Source organism: Alosa alosa, chromosome 20, assembly GCF_017589495.1.
Source record: "Alosa alosa isolate M-15738 ecotype Scorff River chromosome 20, AALO_Geno_1.1, whole genome shotgun sequence".
Lineage (NCBI taxonomy): Eukaryota > Metazoa > Chordata > Actinopteri > Clupeiformes > Clupeidae > Alosa > Alosa alosa.
The window spans coordinates 15,508,340-15,521,988 of record NC_063208.1 but is presented as its reverse complement, the minus strand read 5'-3'; the positions used below and the strand labels follow the sequence as shown (position 1 = coordinate 15,521,988).

General features: G+C 39.3%; 2 protein-coding genes and 1 long non-coding RNA gene across 10 annotated transcripts in view; 2 read left to right on the top strand and 1 right to left on the bottom strand.

Annotated features, from left to right (window-relative positions):
* The window catches only part of hsf1 (heat shock transcription factor 1), a 22,152-nt gene extending 17,984 nt beyond the window's left edge, over positions 1–4,168 (top strand). For 4 of the 6 annotated variants that reach the window (XM_048229156.1, XM_048229155.1, XM_048229153.1 and 1 more), the window contains one exon: positions 922–2,785. In XM_048229156.1, the coding sequence (XP_048085113.1) occupies positions 922–1,124 (203 nt within the window). In that variant the 3' untranslated portion in view covers positions 1,125–2,785. Of the gene's footprint in view, positions 1–921; positions 2,786–4,147 lie in introns of those variants that run through there. The other 2 variants (XM_048229159.1, XM_048229157.1) reach the window with 2 other exon arrangements.
* The window catches only part of si:ch211-80h18.1 (uncharacterized protein LOC555593 homolog), a 14,283-nt gene continuing 3,502 nt past the window's right edge, over positions 2,869–13,649 (bottom strand). Inside the window, exons 10-42 of one of the 3 annotated variants that reach the window (XM_048229150.1) lie at positions 13,597–13,644; positions 13,354–13,392; positions 11,828–11,857; positions 11,610–11,666; positions 11,437–11,478; positions 11,174–11,212; positions 10,992–11,036; positions 10,781–10,828; positions 10,614–10,658; positions 10,202–10,243; positions 10,069–10,113; positions 9,811–9,969; positions 9,332–9,391; positions 8,673–8,831; positions 8,468–8,518; positions 8,323–8,382; positions 8,153–8,197; positions 8,021–8,059; positions 7,862–7,900; positions 7,661–7,705; positions 7,319–7,357; positions 7,035–7,088; positions 6,825–6,857; positions 6,677–6,736; positions 6,367–6,408; positions 5,994–6,032; positions 5,858–5,890; positions 5,548–5,592; positions 5,156–5,206; positions 4,995–5,030; positions 4,684–4,719; positions 4,166–4,210; positions 2,869–3,483 (exon numbers count right to left, since the gene is read on the bottom strand). In XM_048229150.1, the coding sequence (XP_048085107.1) occupies positions 3,449–3,483; positions 4,166–4,210; positions 4,684–4,719; positions 4,995–5,030; positions 5,156–5,206; positions 5,548–5,592; positions 5,858–5,890; positions 5,994–6,032; positions 6,367–6,408; positions 6,677–6,736; positions 6,825–6,857; positions 7,035–7,088; positions 7,319–7,357; positions 7,661–7,705; positions 7,862–7,900; positions 8,021–8,059; positions 8,153–8,197; positions 8,323–8,382; positions 8,468–8,518; positions 8,673–8,831; positions 9,332–9,391; positions 9,811–9,969; positions 10,069–10,113; positions 10,202–10,243; positions 10,614–10,658; positions 10,781–10,828; positions 10,992–11,036; positions 11,174–11,212; positions 11,437–11,478; positions 11,610–11,666; positions 11,828–11,857; positions 13,354–13,392; positions 13,597–13,644 (1,685 nt within the window). In that variant the 3' untranslated portion in view covers positions 2,869–3,448. Of the gene's footprint in view, positions 3,484–4,165; positions 4,225–4,683; positions 4,720–4,994; positions 5,031–5,155; positions 5,207–5,547; positions 5,593–5,857; positions 5,891–5,993; positions 6,033–6,366; positions 6,409–6,676; positions 6,737–6,824; positions 6,858–7,034; positions 7,089–7,318; positions 7,358–7,660; positions 7,706–7,861; positions 7,901–8,020; positions 8,060–8,152; positions 8,198–8,322; positions 8,383–8,467; positions 8,519–8,672; positions 8,832–9,331; positions 9,392–9,810; positions 9,970–10,068; positions 10,114–10,201; positions 10,244–10,613; positions 10,659–10,780; positions 10,829–10,991; positions 11,037–11,173; positions 11,213–11,436; positions 11,479–11,609; positions 11,667–11,827; positions 11,858–13,353; positions 13,393–13,596; positions 13,645–13,649 lie in introns of all 3 variants that reach the window. The other 2 variants (XM_048229152.1, XM_048229151.1) reach the window with 2 other exon arrangements.
* Positions 10,118–13,649, top strand: part of LOC125284979 — a 23,656-nt gene continuing 20,124 nt past the window's right edge. Inside the window, exons 1-2 of the long non-coding RNA XR_007191973.1 lie at positions 10,118–10,203; positions 11,010–11,086. This is a non-coding gene — a long non-coding RNA (uncharacterized LOC125284979). The remainder of the gene's footprint in view (positions 10,204–11,009; positions 11,087–13,649) is intronic.

Below are 13,649 nucleotides of genomic sequence, written 5' to 3'. Positions count from 1 at the left end.
ATAGTGTCGCGAGGCCCCTCCTCGGCCGACACTGGGAGGCCTTCACTTGAGTAATGATCCTAGTGTGAAAGTCGGTCAGAGGCTATAGTGCTGGCCTGGACCACTATGCTCATCTGGACAGAACACCTTACCGAAGCTACAGAGGGTTCAGGGTGTGCTAAGGTTAGCTGTCTAATTCCAGACTACTAATAAAATCAGTGACCCACCACAGTACAATACGATGGCCAGTTCTCCTGGTAGCATGCCTACACTTTCACTGATTTAGCCCCACGCCCTGGAGACTAATCCTAGCCGCTTCCTCCTGGCCCATCTTCAACTTGAGGGATATCTAAAGAAACTCTAGAAAACTATGGGTCAAAGCATAACAATTTATTTGTCAGACACAAGCTATTCATCCAATACATTATAGAAGGTACATCTAAATGAATAATGTGAAAGTCACGAAAACAGGTTAAAGGAACATTTAGGAAACCATATGAAGCAATCAGAGAATGAACATGCCAGCTCAGAGGATGATGACTACACACCTTAGTGGTGCGGGAGATTCTGACTACAGAATGGCTCCTAGAATGCTCTGTGAACCTCACTCAAATACGGTAGGCTACCTAGTTTGTGGTTGGTTACATTGATATGGATCACATGATTGGAGGTCAGCTGATTTGGGATCACATGGTTGGAGGTCATCTGATTTGAGAGTACTTTGATGAGACTTGAGACCATTGTTGTAGTGAGAGTGAATCAATCAAGACATGATATACATTTGATTACATTTCCTGTCCCTATAGTTAACTGCTCCTGTGGACATGTGACAGTAGGCCCACAATAGGCCCACACTTAGTAGTTGATCAAGAGTCAATATATGACTGAAAAGATTATCATCAGCCTGGTAATTAGGATCCTTACATTTCCAATGTGTTATAGGGAAGCAGCTTGTCCAGTACACCGCCCAGCCTGTTCTCCTGAGCGACCCGATCAACACAGACGTACCAGGGGAGGACCTGCCCATGTTACTGGAGCTCGAAAGGGACAATTACTTTGGCCAGGACCCTGCCGAGGACCCTACCATCTCCCTTCTCTCTGGCGACTATCAAGCGGTTACACCGGACGACCCCAAACTCACCTAAAACAACACTCTTACAATATTTTGTTAAGGGATGTGTACTACAATGTTTTTGTCTTCTTTATTTGACTTTTCCCCTTTATTCTTGGGTTTTATTATTTTTGTTTTTATTGATTGTCAAATACCCCAAGCACCTTTCTGCACTACTAGTCTTTCTAAGACGAATTTAGTCCAAAAAATGTATTACCATAGATATTTCGGGCAGGATGTATTGTGACCAGGCAATGCAGTTTTATCTTGTCATCTTGCCTGTAGCAAGTAAAATGGCCTGGAAATTGGCAGAGTGAAGACTGACTTCAAGCTACAGATAATCATTAGGTCAGGCTTTTTGATATTTAGAAAGCACAGTGTTTTTTTTTTAAGCAATGCTTCATTCATGCTGACTTTAACCCGGATATTGAGGAAACGAATCGTCTGGAAGTGTCGGGTCATTATTAATTTTATTTTTTTTGGATCTAGGCTCAGGCTGGGCTAACATGTCTTTCGCAAAGAATGCATCTGAGCTGTCCTAATCATTATGGTCACTCATGTTACTCATCTATCGGTTTAGCAAGAGATTGTTGTGCTATACAAAAAAAAAGCTGTTTTATCGTTTTGTTTTTTGACTTTTTATTCACCATAGGTAGCACCATCAACTCGAGTCACGTTGAGCTTGAACTTTCTGACCGTTTTAGCCTGTTTAGATTGTACGGAATGCTGTTTTTGTTTTACATAATCTTTTTGTGTTTTATCATAATTTTTAGCCGGAGGAGAGGACAAAATGTCTAAATGTATAGAGATTATGCAGTTTTATCACGGTCATGATCCATCCAGATTGCACTTTTTATAGACAGTTATTCCCGGTCAAGTTGAATTACAGACACATTTTTCCCCATGGTCTGTCTAACACATCTATATTTCAGTCATATTTATTTTGAGTAATATAATGAAACTATTAAATATTGTTTTCTATGTGTATACCCGTTCTGAAATATACTATGGCTCAGAGGTTTACTTTAGAAAAGAGTTTTTATAAGCTGAATTATCCATCTGCCTTTCTCAAAGCAGTTCAGAACTAGAAAGAATACCAATGTGTACATAGCCAAATAAGGGGCTCTGAAGCAAACTATATGTACGCAACAGCAAAATGGATACTCTAATGGCTTGCTTTTCAATTGATAAATGTAAACGTAAGGATATGAAGATTATTTGATATCATATCTCCACAGTGGTTATCCTTATGTACATGGATATTGATTGACAATTACATGACTTTAATTGTAAAGTCCTCTCCTATTTATAATAAGCAAAACTTTGACTTCTCATCACCCACTTCTCTTGGAAAAAATTAAAATATTTAATGGAATGTCCTTGTCTGAGACAGAGTGACAAAAAAGCATTGTCTTTTTTTTGTGTGGAGAATGACTTGTGTCGTGTGTGGGCATAATCATAGCGCCACCAAGAGGTTACAGAAGGAGTTGTGAATATTCAGTGGAAAGGCTTGCTCAATGTTGGCTTTGCTAACTAAATTATTTGTGCAAAGCTTCTTGCCTGTAACTTAGTATAATAAGTTTGGTAGTTGATTTGTCACCGTCTTTGGGGGGACTTTAAGAAATTATTTTATTACGCATGTAATGGAAAACACTGTGTATTGGTATGTTTCAAAATAAAACCAGTTGCAATACACATGCTATCAGATATACATATGGTACAGGGATATGAGTAATTTCTTTTTACATATTCTAATAATAATCTTTTTACACATTCTAATAATTATAGCTTTGCGAATATTCTGTATGTGTGTTTTACGAGTTAAGGATTATTCATACTTGAATGGGAGAGATTTTAAAATTTCTTGTCATAATGCTTTTATGACTCACTATTTTCTATTATACCAAAATGCTCTACATTTTTGATGTTCAAAATAGATGTAAAATTTAATGTATGATTGACTCTCTTCCATGACACTCATTCATTAATGTACAATTCAGACACCTCAAATAATATTTTTTGACACATCCGAGCTATGGAACAGTGCAATTAGACAATTGCAAGAAATAACTTTGTTGTTTTTGTACATTTTTGAACCAACAATTACCCACAATGGTCTCTTCCCCATGAATGAATACATCAAAAATTCCAGGGTACTTATGAACATGCACAGTAAAAAGTTAAGTTACAGTGTCATCTTAAAGTTTAAATAGTCAAAAAATCACACACACACATACACACACGCATACACACAGAGACTATTGCTAGTGGTCTGGGTCAGTGGTCCTCTGTCGGGCTGACTGGTCAGTACACTGGAATCTGTATCGTAGGAAGCGGACACGGGGCTTGATGTGAAAGTCAGCAGGTATCCTCCAGTTCCACATTTTCTGCACCTTCACAAAATATGGGTGTAGTTAGGTGGGACAACAGCACATTCTAAGTCTAAGTACTATGCCTACAACTATATATACATACATATGGGATGTGTAGTAAGGTATATTTACACCAGAAGAAAAAATCATGTGCAAGGATCCTGATGGCTTCCAGTTGCACAGATACATGTAACTGAAGCTTGTTAGATTTTTTCCATACGTCTTCAATTTACCAGTTTTTAATGTCATCAGACCCTGTGGAGGAAGTTCCCTAACCTCAACTTGAAACAAGTATATAGCACATTTGTACATGTATACAGAGGTATTAGATGTCAAGAATATAAAAAGAATTCCCTGTAGAATGTCCGTGTACTTGAGGGCATGATGGATGCAACGTTTCCAGATTCTACTGTGCATCCTGTACTAAATCCCCTGTTTCAGACCGTCTGTAGCAATTGTATCAATATGCATTTTTCGTGGATAATTTAAACAAATACTGTACATTGGAAACATGCTGTTCCCTCATAATTATATTGGTAGGAGGACTGGAGAATTGTATTTTTGACAACAAAAGACAATTACTGCACATTGAGCATTTCTGATTCTGCTTACACACAGCCCAGCACCTTTGACATGAAAAACGAATGTTCATTTGATAGCCTGTTTCTGATATGGTGTGAGACAGATATGAGCGTGAACCCACCTTCAGGACCCTGACCAGATGTGTTGTACTGTTCACCTGCGGAAACTGGAAGGCGCAAGCAAAACAGGGAAAAGAGAAGAGCTCTTGAGCACCAGCTCCAAAGGTACCGTAATTGCACATGATGATCACACATTTACTTTGATGATAAAGTTGCTAGACTTAAGAGTTAACCAAGAGCCGAGTTAAAGGCAGTATAAATGTCTTGATTTTGAGCGATATCCTTCCCAAAGACCACAATCCTCTTAATTTCAACAAACATTAGTGTGTTTGCCCATCTGTTTATTTGTGTGTAAATGCTGTCATATAATGCTTTTGAGAAAGCTTTGTTCTTTGTATACTCCAGGTATCCCAAAATATGTGTCACACTGAAATTAGCCATGGAATAATTTAGTCCTTTGACTGATTGATTGACCCTGCTGTCAGGAAACTGGACTAGCTCAAGACATATCACATATTTAATTTAATATACAAGGCCAATCATAAGTCGAAGTGAAAGTGCAAACTTCCATGAAGCTTACCAGCTGCTTGTGTCTGTTCTGTAACTCCTGGCTGACCTGTTTTGAACAAAGACCATGCATGACTAAAGGGACTGGATTAACATCAGCCTTGCTTTCATCAGCTCCTGTCTAAGATGCCAGGAGTGCACTTTAGTGTTGTCATTACTTACTGCACATGCTAGTATCACATATTTTTGAAAACCACCTGATTTACTGCAAGGACAGTTTCTAAGTGCAGTAACGGGTTTTGTCATGGTACACATCAGTGAATGTGATTTGTTTAGGTATAAATGTGCAGGATTATATGAGTCCAAGATGAGGAAAGAACTTACTTGAACCTCCCACAGTTCCTTGTGGACCTGCTGTTACTGTGATTAGAAGACATGTATGCCATTAACAATCAGACGCGCTGGCACACACACACACACACACACCCAGTATGGGTAAAAGTACAAAACTAATGGTCCTTGCCAAGTTGCAAAGGCCTACTTACCTGAGTCCATGACACCTGTGTGGTCTAAGACTCCATGTGCATGCTCTGTAACTGAAACGTCACATTCATCACTTTCTATTATATTTTTTGTTTTGTTTTTACTGTGCATTCATAAGGGGACTGTCGGCACTGTCCAAATGGACACTTGGCAGTTCTGAGGGTAAATTAGCACACTGAAGCACTGAAGGTCTCTTGCAGATAATGAAGCATTTGACAGAGATGTCATTTGACTGACACGTCTCAGATGGGTAGACCCTCAACAGTATGTCAGAGGATCTGACTTCTAATATGTTATGTTGATTAGGTTTGATTTTCTCTCATATGCAAGAGGGACTGGATTTGTCAACCTCGCGTGAAAAGGTGTAAAAGCCTGTGTGTCCATGGCAACCCACCTGGTGCGTCTGTCTCAGTGAGGAGACTGTGAGAATCCACCATATCTGAGACAAAAATACAGGAGTCGGCTTAAAGGTATGTCTTATAGTTACATTTCTCCTATGTTCAGAGCAGGCGTGTGCAAAATTCCAGAATTGAATTGAAACTGGCTCTTAAATTCCAATTCAATTCTTGAATTTCACTTGTATTTCAATTGAGGTAGCAAACAGGAAGCAGAATTGCAATTCGAATTGTGCACAACCCTGGTTCAGAGAGCAGGTATTGATAAAAATGGGTCTTTACCACAACAATGTCCCATTAGAAACTTACCTGTAAAGCTATGCCTGGGACCAGACTGAGAATCTGCGGTACACAAATAAATGTTATTACATTAATCCTACATGGATTGCATGCAATGACATGCTGCATATTGTAACTTTAAGTCAATTTATTTCACTTAGGATACCTGTGAATCTGGCTTGAGCATCGGTCACTCCCTCATGGCCTATATCAGACACAGAGGGTTTTGATGGATATTTTTTAATAACAGTATAACTGTCAGTAGATAACTACATTTGATTGGTAGATGGCTTTGTTCTGGCTTAGGTAATATTGAACAGTGATCCATTTGGCTAAGAGTCCAGCTCCAGTTCACTCTAAATCAAAATTAGACTTGGAAGAGATACTCGTTCTAAGTCTCTCTCTTTTACTTTGAACAACATTTTGTCTGGCTGCAGTAAAGCATTACGGTACGGTCAGTCTGACCTTGGCTAGCAATTGAGTTCCAATTCCAAGTCACATTTAAAAATAAAGAAATTGGTCATCAGAAAGCAACGTACCCACAGTGTCCGGTGGACTTGAGCCATAAATGGCACCCATTGCTAGGGCACAGAGCACAGATTTAACTAATTAATTTCACTGCTTTGTTAAATGTCATAGGGAATTCTGCAGATGGGTTTTACGATGTAGCAGGTTTTCAACATTCACATCATTGTCCTATAATTGGTCTTGAGCTATCACGCATGTTGCGTCTGTACAGAAACCATCCTACAAACATAAGACATGAAAAAGGGTAGGATAGCTAAGGAGACGGTGAGACAGCTAACAACGTACTCTTAAAAAACATACAGTTAAAAAATATACCCATACCTGTTGCTTCCACCTGGATATGGACATTAGTCACAGGTTCCCCACCTGCTGCATCTGCACCTGATTGTAGAGCAACACCTGAGTTAACCATGCACGCTGCCAAACATCCCAGCAGTGCACTTTGACATTAGTCAATCAAATAGCCTACCTATCACTTGAGTACCTGCATCCGAGGGACCTCCTTTAAAAACAAAATAAATAAATAGGTGATTGAACATATCTTTGGTTACCTCCTTCAGTGTCCGAACAGATTTAACAGTTTCCTGTTAGTCTTATTGTATCAATTAGATTTAATATACTACTCTATGAAATAATATAGGCCAAAAATATTTTTCCACTCCATGAACCGTGCACTGACCAGCCATGTCTGTCTGCGGACCGTGAGTGTGGTCGATCCCCTCAAATGTCCCAGCTAAAAGGAATTCGAACATCGTTAGAGAAGGAATATGTGGTATGAAGCTTGTTTTTCCTTCACAATGTTCCTCTGATCACAAGAGACTCGTTGAGTTGAATGGCGAAGTAGGCCTACTTATAAATTCATACTGACGCCTCATGCTGGGAATCTGCTGTAACAACATTATAAAGTATGAACGTGAAATTCCCCTGATCCCATGCGGTGCCATTTAAAAGAGAAGCACCAACCTGTCGTGTCCAGCGGTGAAACAACGCCATGCCGCTCACCTGGACAAACACAAAACATGACCGTTTGATGGATGGTTTACTGCTTGGAATCCTTTTTTAGGGGATTCCTTTCCTTGTCAAGACGTTTTATAACAATACAGTGGATATTCATCTCAACGCGCTTCTCTAACCCAGAGCTTGCCAGAGAGGCCTGGCCCCGTTTATATGGATTTTCCACATGCAAAGTTCGCCAAGACTTTTCATTGAAGGTAGGCCCATCTTGGCAAACAGGAAAGATGTGAACTTTGAGTTATGACTAACAAATCAATAGTCGAAGACGAGCTGCTGACAATAAATACTAACCAGTGTCTGGTGCGTCTGCTGCAGTAATTGGTTGGTGCACTGTACCTGCAGAAAAAAGCAGACAACTGCAGTCATGTGGACGATGAGAACACCGTTTGATGAATAGTTTTTGTTATAGAGGAGGCAAGCATGGTTTCCTCAATGGTTTCAGAATTTTTACTGAACATCTTCACCACTTGGCATATTGAAACACGGACTCACTCGAACTGTCATGATGGATATCAAAACCAGGATGGTCCCCTGTATAAATAAAGAGCACAGATTTAAAGGCCATGGTGTAGCCAAGTGAAGTAGATTTGTGTGTAAAATGTAAGCCTAAGTGGAAAATTTATGGTTGGTGAAGTTTTAAACATTTTGTACCTCTGAGCGGCTCTGTCACTGGTCTGTGACGACCATTACCTGTGACAGAATGATAATAGGTTAGCACCAAAACTGACATTAGACTGAATGTCCTCAGCATTATTCAGTAGTTTATTGTTGATTTAGGCCCACCATTTGAATGTGCAGTGTCAGTGCTGGTTGTATCAGCTCCACCTTCTGCAGTGGATTGGATAAAAAAGAAAAATGTTAATTAGCCTATTGTGTCCAAAAGATATCTTGCTGGTAAATTCAGATTATCTATCTATGTTGACTCTACATTAAGTACTGTACTGTATATTAACCTGGGTAATCAATAATGGAGTGATCTGCATGTAACATAATATCGGATGGGAGTGCTGGATCTGAAAAAGATCGTTGAAAACAGGTTAGCCTGTTTTCAAAGGTTGATTTAAAGTGACATTCAGTAAATCAGTGATTAGAATATACCTGTGGCATCTGCTGTAAAGCCCGAATTTGAGTGGATATGGTCAGCTGTGCCTAAATGCAAATGTCATGAAATGATTTTCCAGATCACTTGCCAGATCACAAATCCATGAATTTATGACAGTTAAGTTTGGGACAGATGCTTGAATGCATGCATGTGAGTGAGAACATTGAGTTTACCCAAAAAAAACAGGGTTCACCTCCTCACCTGCGTCCACATGTGTGTGGGCCAAGGCATCAGGCCAATAGTCTAGACCTGCATGGTCTACACTCACATGGTCAAAACGAGTGTGGTCCACTGCACTGTGGTCCGCACCAGAAAGATCTGGACTATGGTGATCAAAGGATGAAGGATCGAGTGAGCCTGCTAAGACAAGGAGATAACCCCCCCATCAGTAATGACAGTGTGAGAACAGCTAATGACACACAGGCCTTTGTAACTTATATTCTGTAGATCTGAAGGAGGGAAGCTGTTCATGGCCTCTTAGGAAAATCAACAGAGTGAAACCAATTCTGAAACTTAACACAAGCAAGGTGCAAGTTCACACGCATGGGGCTTAGTCGCACATTAAACCAGTACTCTGTAGACCTCTGCACAGAAACAATGAAAAAGAGTCTAAAAAAAGCCCCCCACACACACATGGACCTAATGATAACTTGGAGTGTTAAAAAGCGGGGCCATAAATATCCAGCAGACGCTCTGAAATCTCTGTCACGATTACAAGCCTGCGAGCTGCGTCCTTCTTTTTGTCTTTTTTTTTTGCAAGGCGTGGCCGAGTAAGCTGAGCCCAAAACGGGACGAGCGGCGGGGGAGAGAGGTGCGGGGAGATTTACGAGGCCTGGCGGAGTGGACCGTGCCAGCGGTACCTGGTGGAGCGTCTGGAGCCCGGCTGCTACTGGACGGCTGTCCTGGATCCAACCCGACAGCTGGAAGTGCGCGCCAGTGAGAAAACAGCAAAAAAAAAAAAAAAAAAATCAAACCTGATTTAAACCAGTTTTTCCTTGGGTGAATTACGAGAGGAAAAACAACTACGACAGCCTGACTGTTTTTTTACGCTATGTCAACGCGCGCAGATAATTAGCACGATATGACAGAAGCGGAACAGAGAGTTCAAGTGTTCCCAGCACTATCTTTAAACTGTTGTAGAGAGAGAGAGAGTTCACACCAGCACAAATCAAATAAAGCGTTCAGGATTAGTATTATTGGATACATAAAGTAGGATAATGTGACAAGTGATCCCAATTAGTATCTTATTGGCAGTATGATAGCTCTGCCATCATAGTCCATGCAAAGAGATTCATATCCATGCAAGAGTTAGTCAGAGGGTGAGAGAATGAGCACCAACCTGTTGGATCTAAGGGAAAAGTGAAGCCCATGTGATCTGCTGAGACAGCTTCAGTGATTAGGCATTTGGGAATAGTTTCTGAAGGAGACTCGGTGAGGACTGAAAGCATACCTAAGGTATCCACGTGTGCATCTGGGCCAAAAGCATCCACCATTCCGCCTACATAAAGATCATAAAGTAGAATATGTGGGTTTTTTTAGTTGTTTTGTCTTTTGTTTTGCTTTCTTTTGAATACATCTGATGGAAAAGGACGCATACCCATTAAGTCTATGAAGAAATCTGCGTTGGCTTGGTCTACTATGCCTGAAAGAGAGGGGAAAAAAGGCATGACTATGCTGGAGAGCCGAACGGGACCTTGTTCCTTCTCTTCTGTGCTTTCTATCCACATCACCTGTGAGTTCCCCGTGAGAACCTCCAAATGCATCAACTCCACCTGCAAAAATCAGAATGCAAGTGTTACCTGTTATCTATCAGCCATCAAGATGAGCACACACCTGCTATTTTGCCATTTTTGAAAGAATCGTAAGCCCTTTTTACATGAATTGTCCATAGATGCTATCTAGTTAAGTAGTTCACTGTAGATGTACAATGTACAATTTAAAACGGTGTGAATGGTTAGGCTTTTGTTCAGGGCCAAGTTTGCTAATGTGCAAAAATAGATAGTTATTTTGGAAATGCAAAATAAATACATTATCATCATCATGTGTCAATTATCATTATTATAAATAAATAGTGTTTTAAGTACTAACTTGTGAAAATACTTGATAATCAGTTGGACCAAAATTTCTGCTGTAACAGCTTACCTGTAGAGTCTATTTGTGTTGTCCCTTCGATAAAGTGGTCAACATCTGATACAGAAAATCAAATACACACAATTTGTAGCTTACTGAATTCCAAACATTACCTATTGAATATATGAATACTATTCTTATATTAAAAGGCTGTCATGATGTTCACTAGATTGCCTCACCTGTCTGTTCTGCAACTGGTCCCCCGACTAAATGTTTGTGACCATTTCCTGGGAAAACAAAACAGTGATGGATGGGACATTCAATGCAATCTCATCAGTAAATGAATTATTTGGAAAATATGTGTGAGATGGACGTACTGACATTGGGTAGCAGTTACTAAACAAGAGATGTATTCATGATGGAAATGTATTGATCATATACTATACACACCATTATTCTCTGTTTCAGGGACCTCTGCGCCTGCTGATGAAGACCCTGTAGAAATGAGGTGTGATGTAAAACAGAAACAACATTCGGGCCATCACGTGAGTGGAATACTTTGCACTTAATACAGTATTTTGCACAGTAAAGTAGCAAATACTATTTCACCAGTACGATTTGTGCTGACTTACCTGGTGCCTCAATTTGAGAGGGGTCACGGAAGGGATCACCTAAATTGAGCATATCACACCCACTTAAGACCTCATTGGTAACCAATGTCACCTGTGTCATTACTACTCTGTCTACAAATGTTAAATGGATTTTGATGACAAAAAACTGATATAGCTGAAGCTATATTCTGTTCTTCTGTTTTATACATTTTTGGATTTATACAAAGATCATCATGAGCATTAAAACACTGTATTGAGACCAACAACTTTTAATAAGAACATACCATGTCCTCCGACCTGAGATTCACCCAAATGTGGATCAGACTCTAAAGTACAGAGACAAAAATGATTAACCTACTCTACAAATTCACGGAAGTAACTAAGCCATTTTCACACTAAGAGAGAAAAATGTTGAATTTAAGTAGCATAATGCTAGTTTACCACAACACTGTTTTACCTGCAGGGTCAGGATGTGAGTGCTCGGGGGAATGTACTGCAACTGAACTGCTCGAGTCTAGACAGAACAATTGTTGCATCAGTGACTTATATAGTATGTGTCTTCATGGCATGATCATTTCAAATATAAAGTGAAGAATTAGCAAAAATATGTTAAATGAGCTAATGCTTTCACTCAAAGAGATTTTTAGACAGGTGTTGTATGGTGTGCTTTCTTACCATGCGAGACACTGCTGGTGTGAGAATCAGCTGTACAAAAAACAAAAATCAAATTGCAATGAAGTTAAACCTCACCCTTGAGCGCAGAACAGTATTATTATCTTGAACTAGATTTGTGTTTTTGAAGGTAATACAGTACCAGTGCATGCAAAGAAAAACATTAAAAAAAAAAGTAAAAGACTGAAAGATGTTCCATAACTAAAAGGAGAGAGGGTGTGTGTAAAGTTAGATAGATGTATAGGGAGAGAGAATGAAATGAAGCCGATTGAATAATAGAGAAAGAGTGAAAGAGAAAGATAGATATTGAGATTGTGGGAAAGACAAAAATAAAGAGACAGTAAAGTGGCTGTACAGTGATAATGATAGTGACAGTCATAGAATGACGGAGTGATAATGACAGAGATAAGTGGTGAGTGGTGATAAGGGGTCAAGAGAAAGAAAAAATAAAGACTTGGAAGAGAGAGTGAATGAGTGAGAGAGAAACAGACATATAGATAGAGAGAGGCACAGATGTCACTTTCAGCAGTTAAAGCAATCGCCAAAGTGGTTTCTATCATTTTCCATATAGCTAGAATCAAGGGTTAGGTGTCCCAAAAAGACAGCTCAAAGACAGCATGCTGCAGCTAGAGTTTTATCTAGGACCAAGTGAAGAAAGCACATTTCTACAAGTCTTTTCACTTGCTTTCAGCTAGTCACACAAAAAAATAAAAATGCTGCTTCTGATCTATACATCACTGAATAGCTTAGGCCAAATAAATATCTGATAAGCTTGTACATAAAATCCATTTTGGTCATGGCCTCAGGTTAGCTACCAGAGTCCATAATCCAAACTAAACAGTGTAGCAACATTTGGCTACTAGGCTGCATCAACTAGAACAGACTGCCAGAAGATCTTTAAAATGCCCCTAATTATGATGTTAGAATTCAGGTTAAAACCATTTGTCTTTTTATTTGTCCATGACTGAGCTCCAAACCCTGCACTATTCTTACAGCACTTTACTCGTTATATAATTATATTACTTATCTTTTAAATTTATGAATCTCTTTTTTATCTGTTGTTGTTGTTTTATTGCTTCAGTTTTAGGTTAAAAAAAACAGGCTCACAAAAGTCTGCCCCAAGTTCCTATGCAAAGTAAAGTGGCTGATTTAAAAGACTGATATATCCAGTTGGGTATGAAATTCAAAGCAATGGTTTGTTGTTTCTGAATATGTTGGCATGATCTGTCATACAGTTAGTGGTTTAAAGGAATGTTCTAGATGCTTGTGACAAACAATATTGCTTTTTAGCTTATTTCTAATTAAAAGCACATATTTGCATGTTATTCAACTCAAGGGCATAGGCTCACCTCAAGAAATATGTAAAGTTGAGTATTACGTATGTGGGGCCTGACTGATCAAAGGTGCAAGCCAGTTTGTTTAGCTATTATGATGTCAAAAACATAAAGCAGCTCTTGCATGCACTGTAAAGAATATGTAATTGGGTATATGTTAATACTATTCTTAAGTGAGGAAGAGAGAGGTTTTACCATGGACCTGTGACACTGAAATCCCATGCTCCTCTGCACCTAATGACATCACAGGATTGTATACTCTGATGCGGAATGTTTACATTGAATGCCTCCATGTGTAGAAATATGTATTATGTATCTATTGTCTACTATTTAACTGTAATTCAGATATAGTGTACATTCCAATTATGTTCACAAGATTGGAAAATAGAGGCTTGTTGGGCCAAACTTCTTACTTTTAATTTAAAAAACGTTATTTACCTGCAGCACCCGCCTCTGAAGTGGAACTTCCTCCATTTACAGTGGAGGCTAAA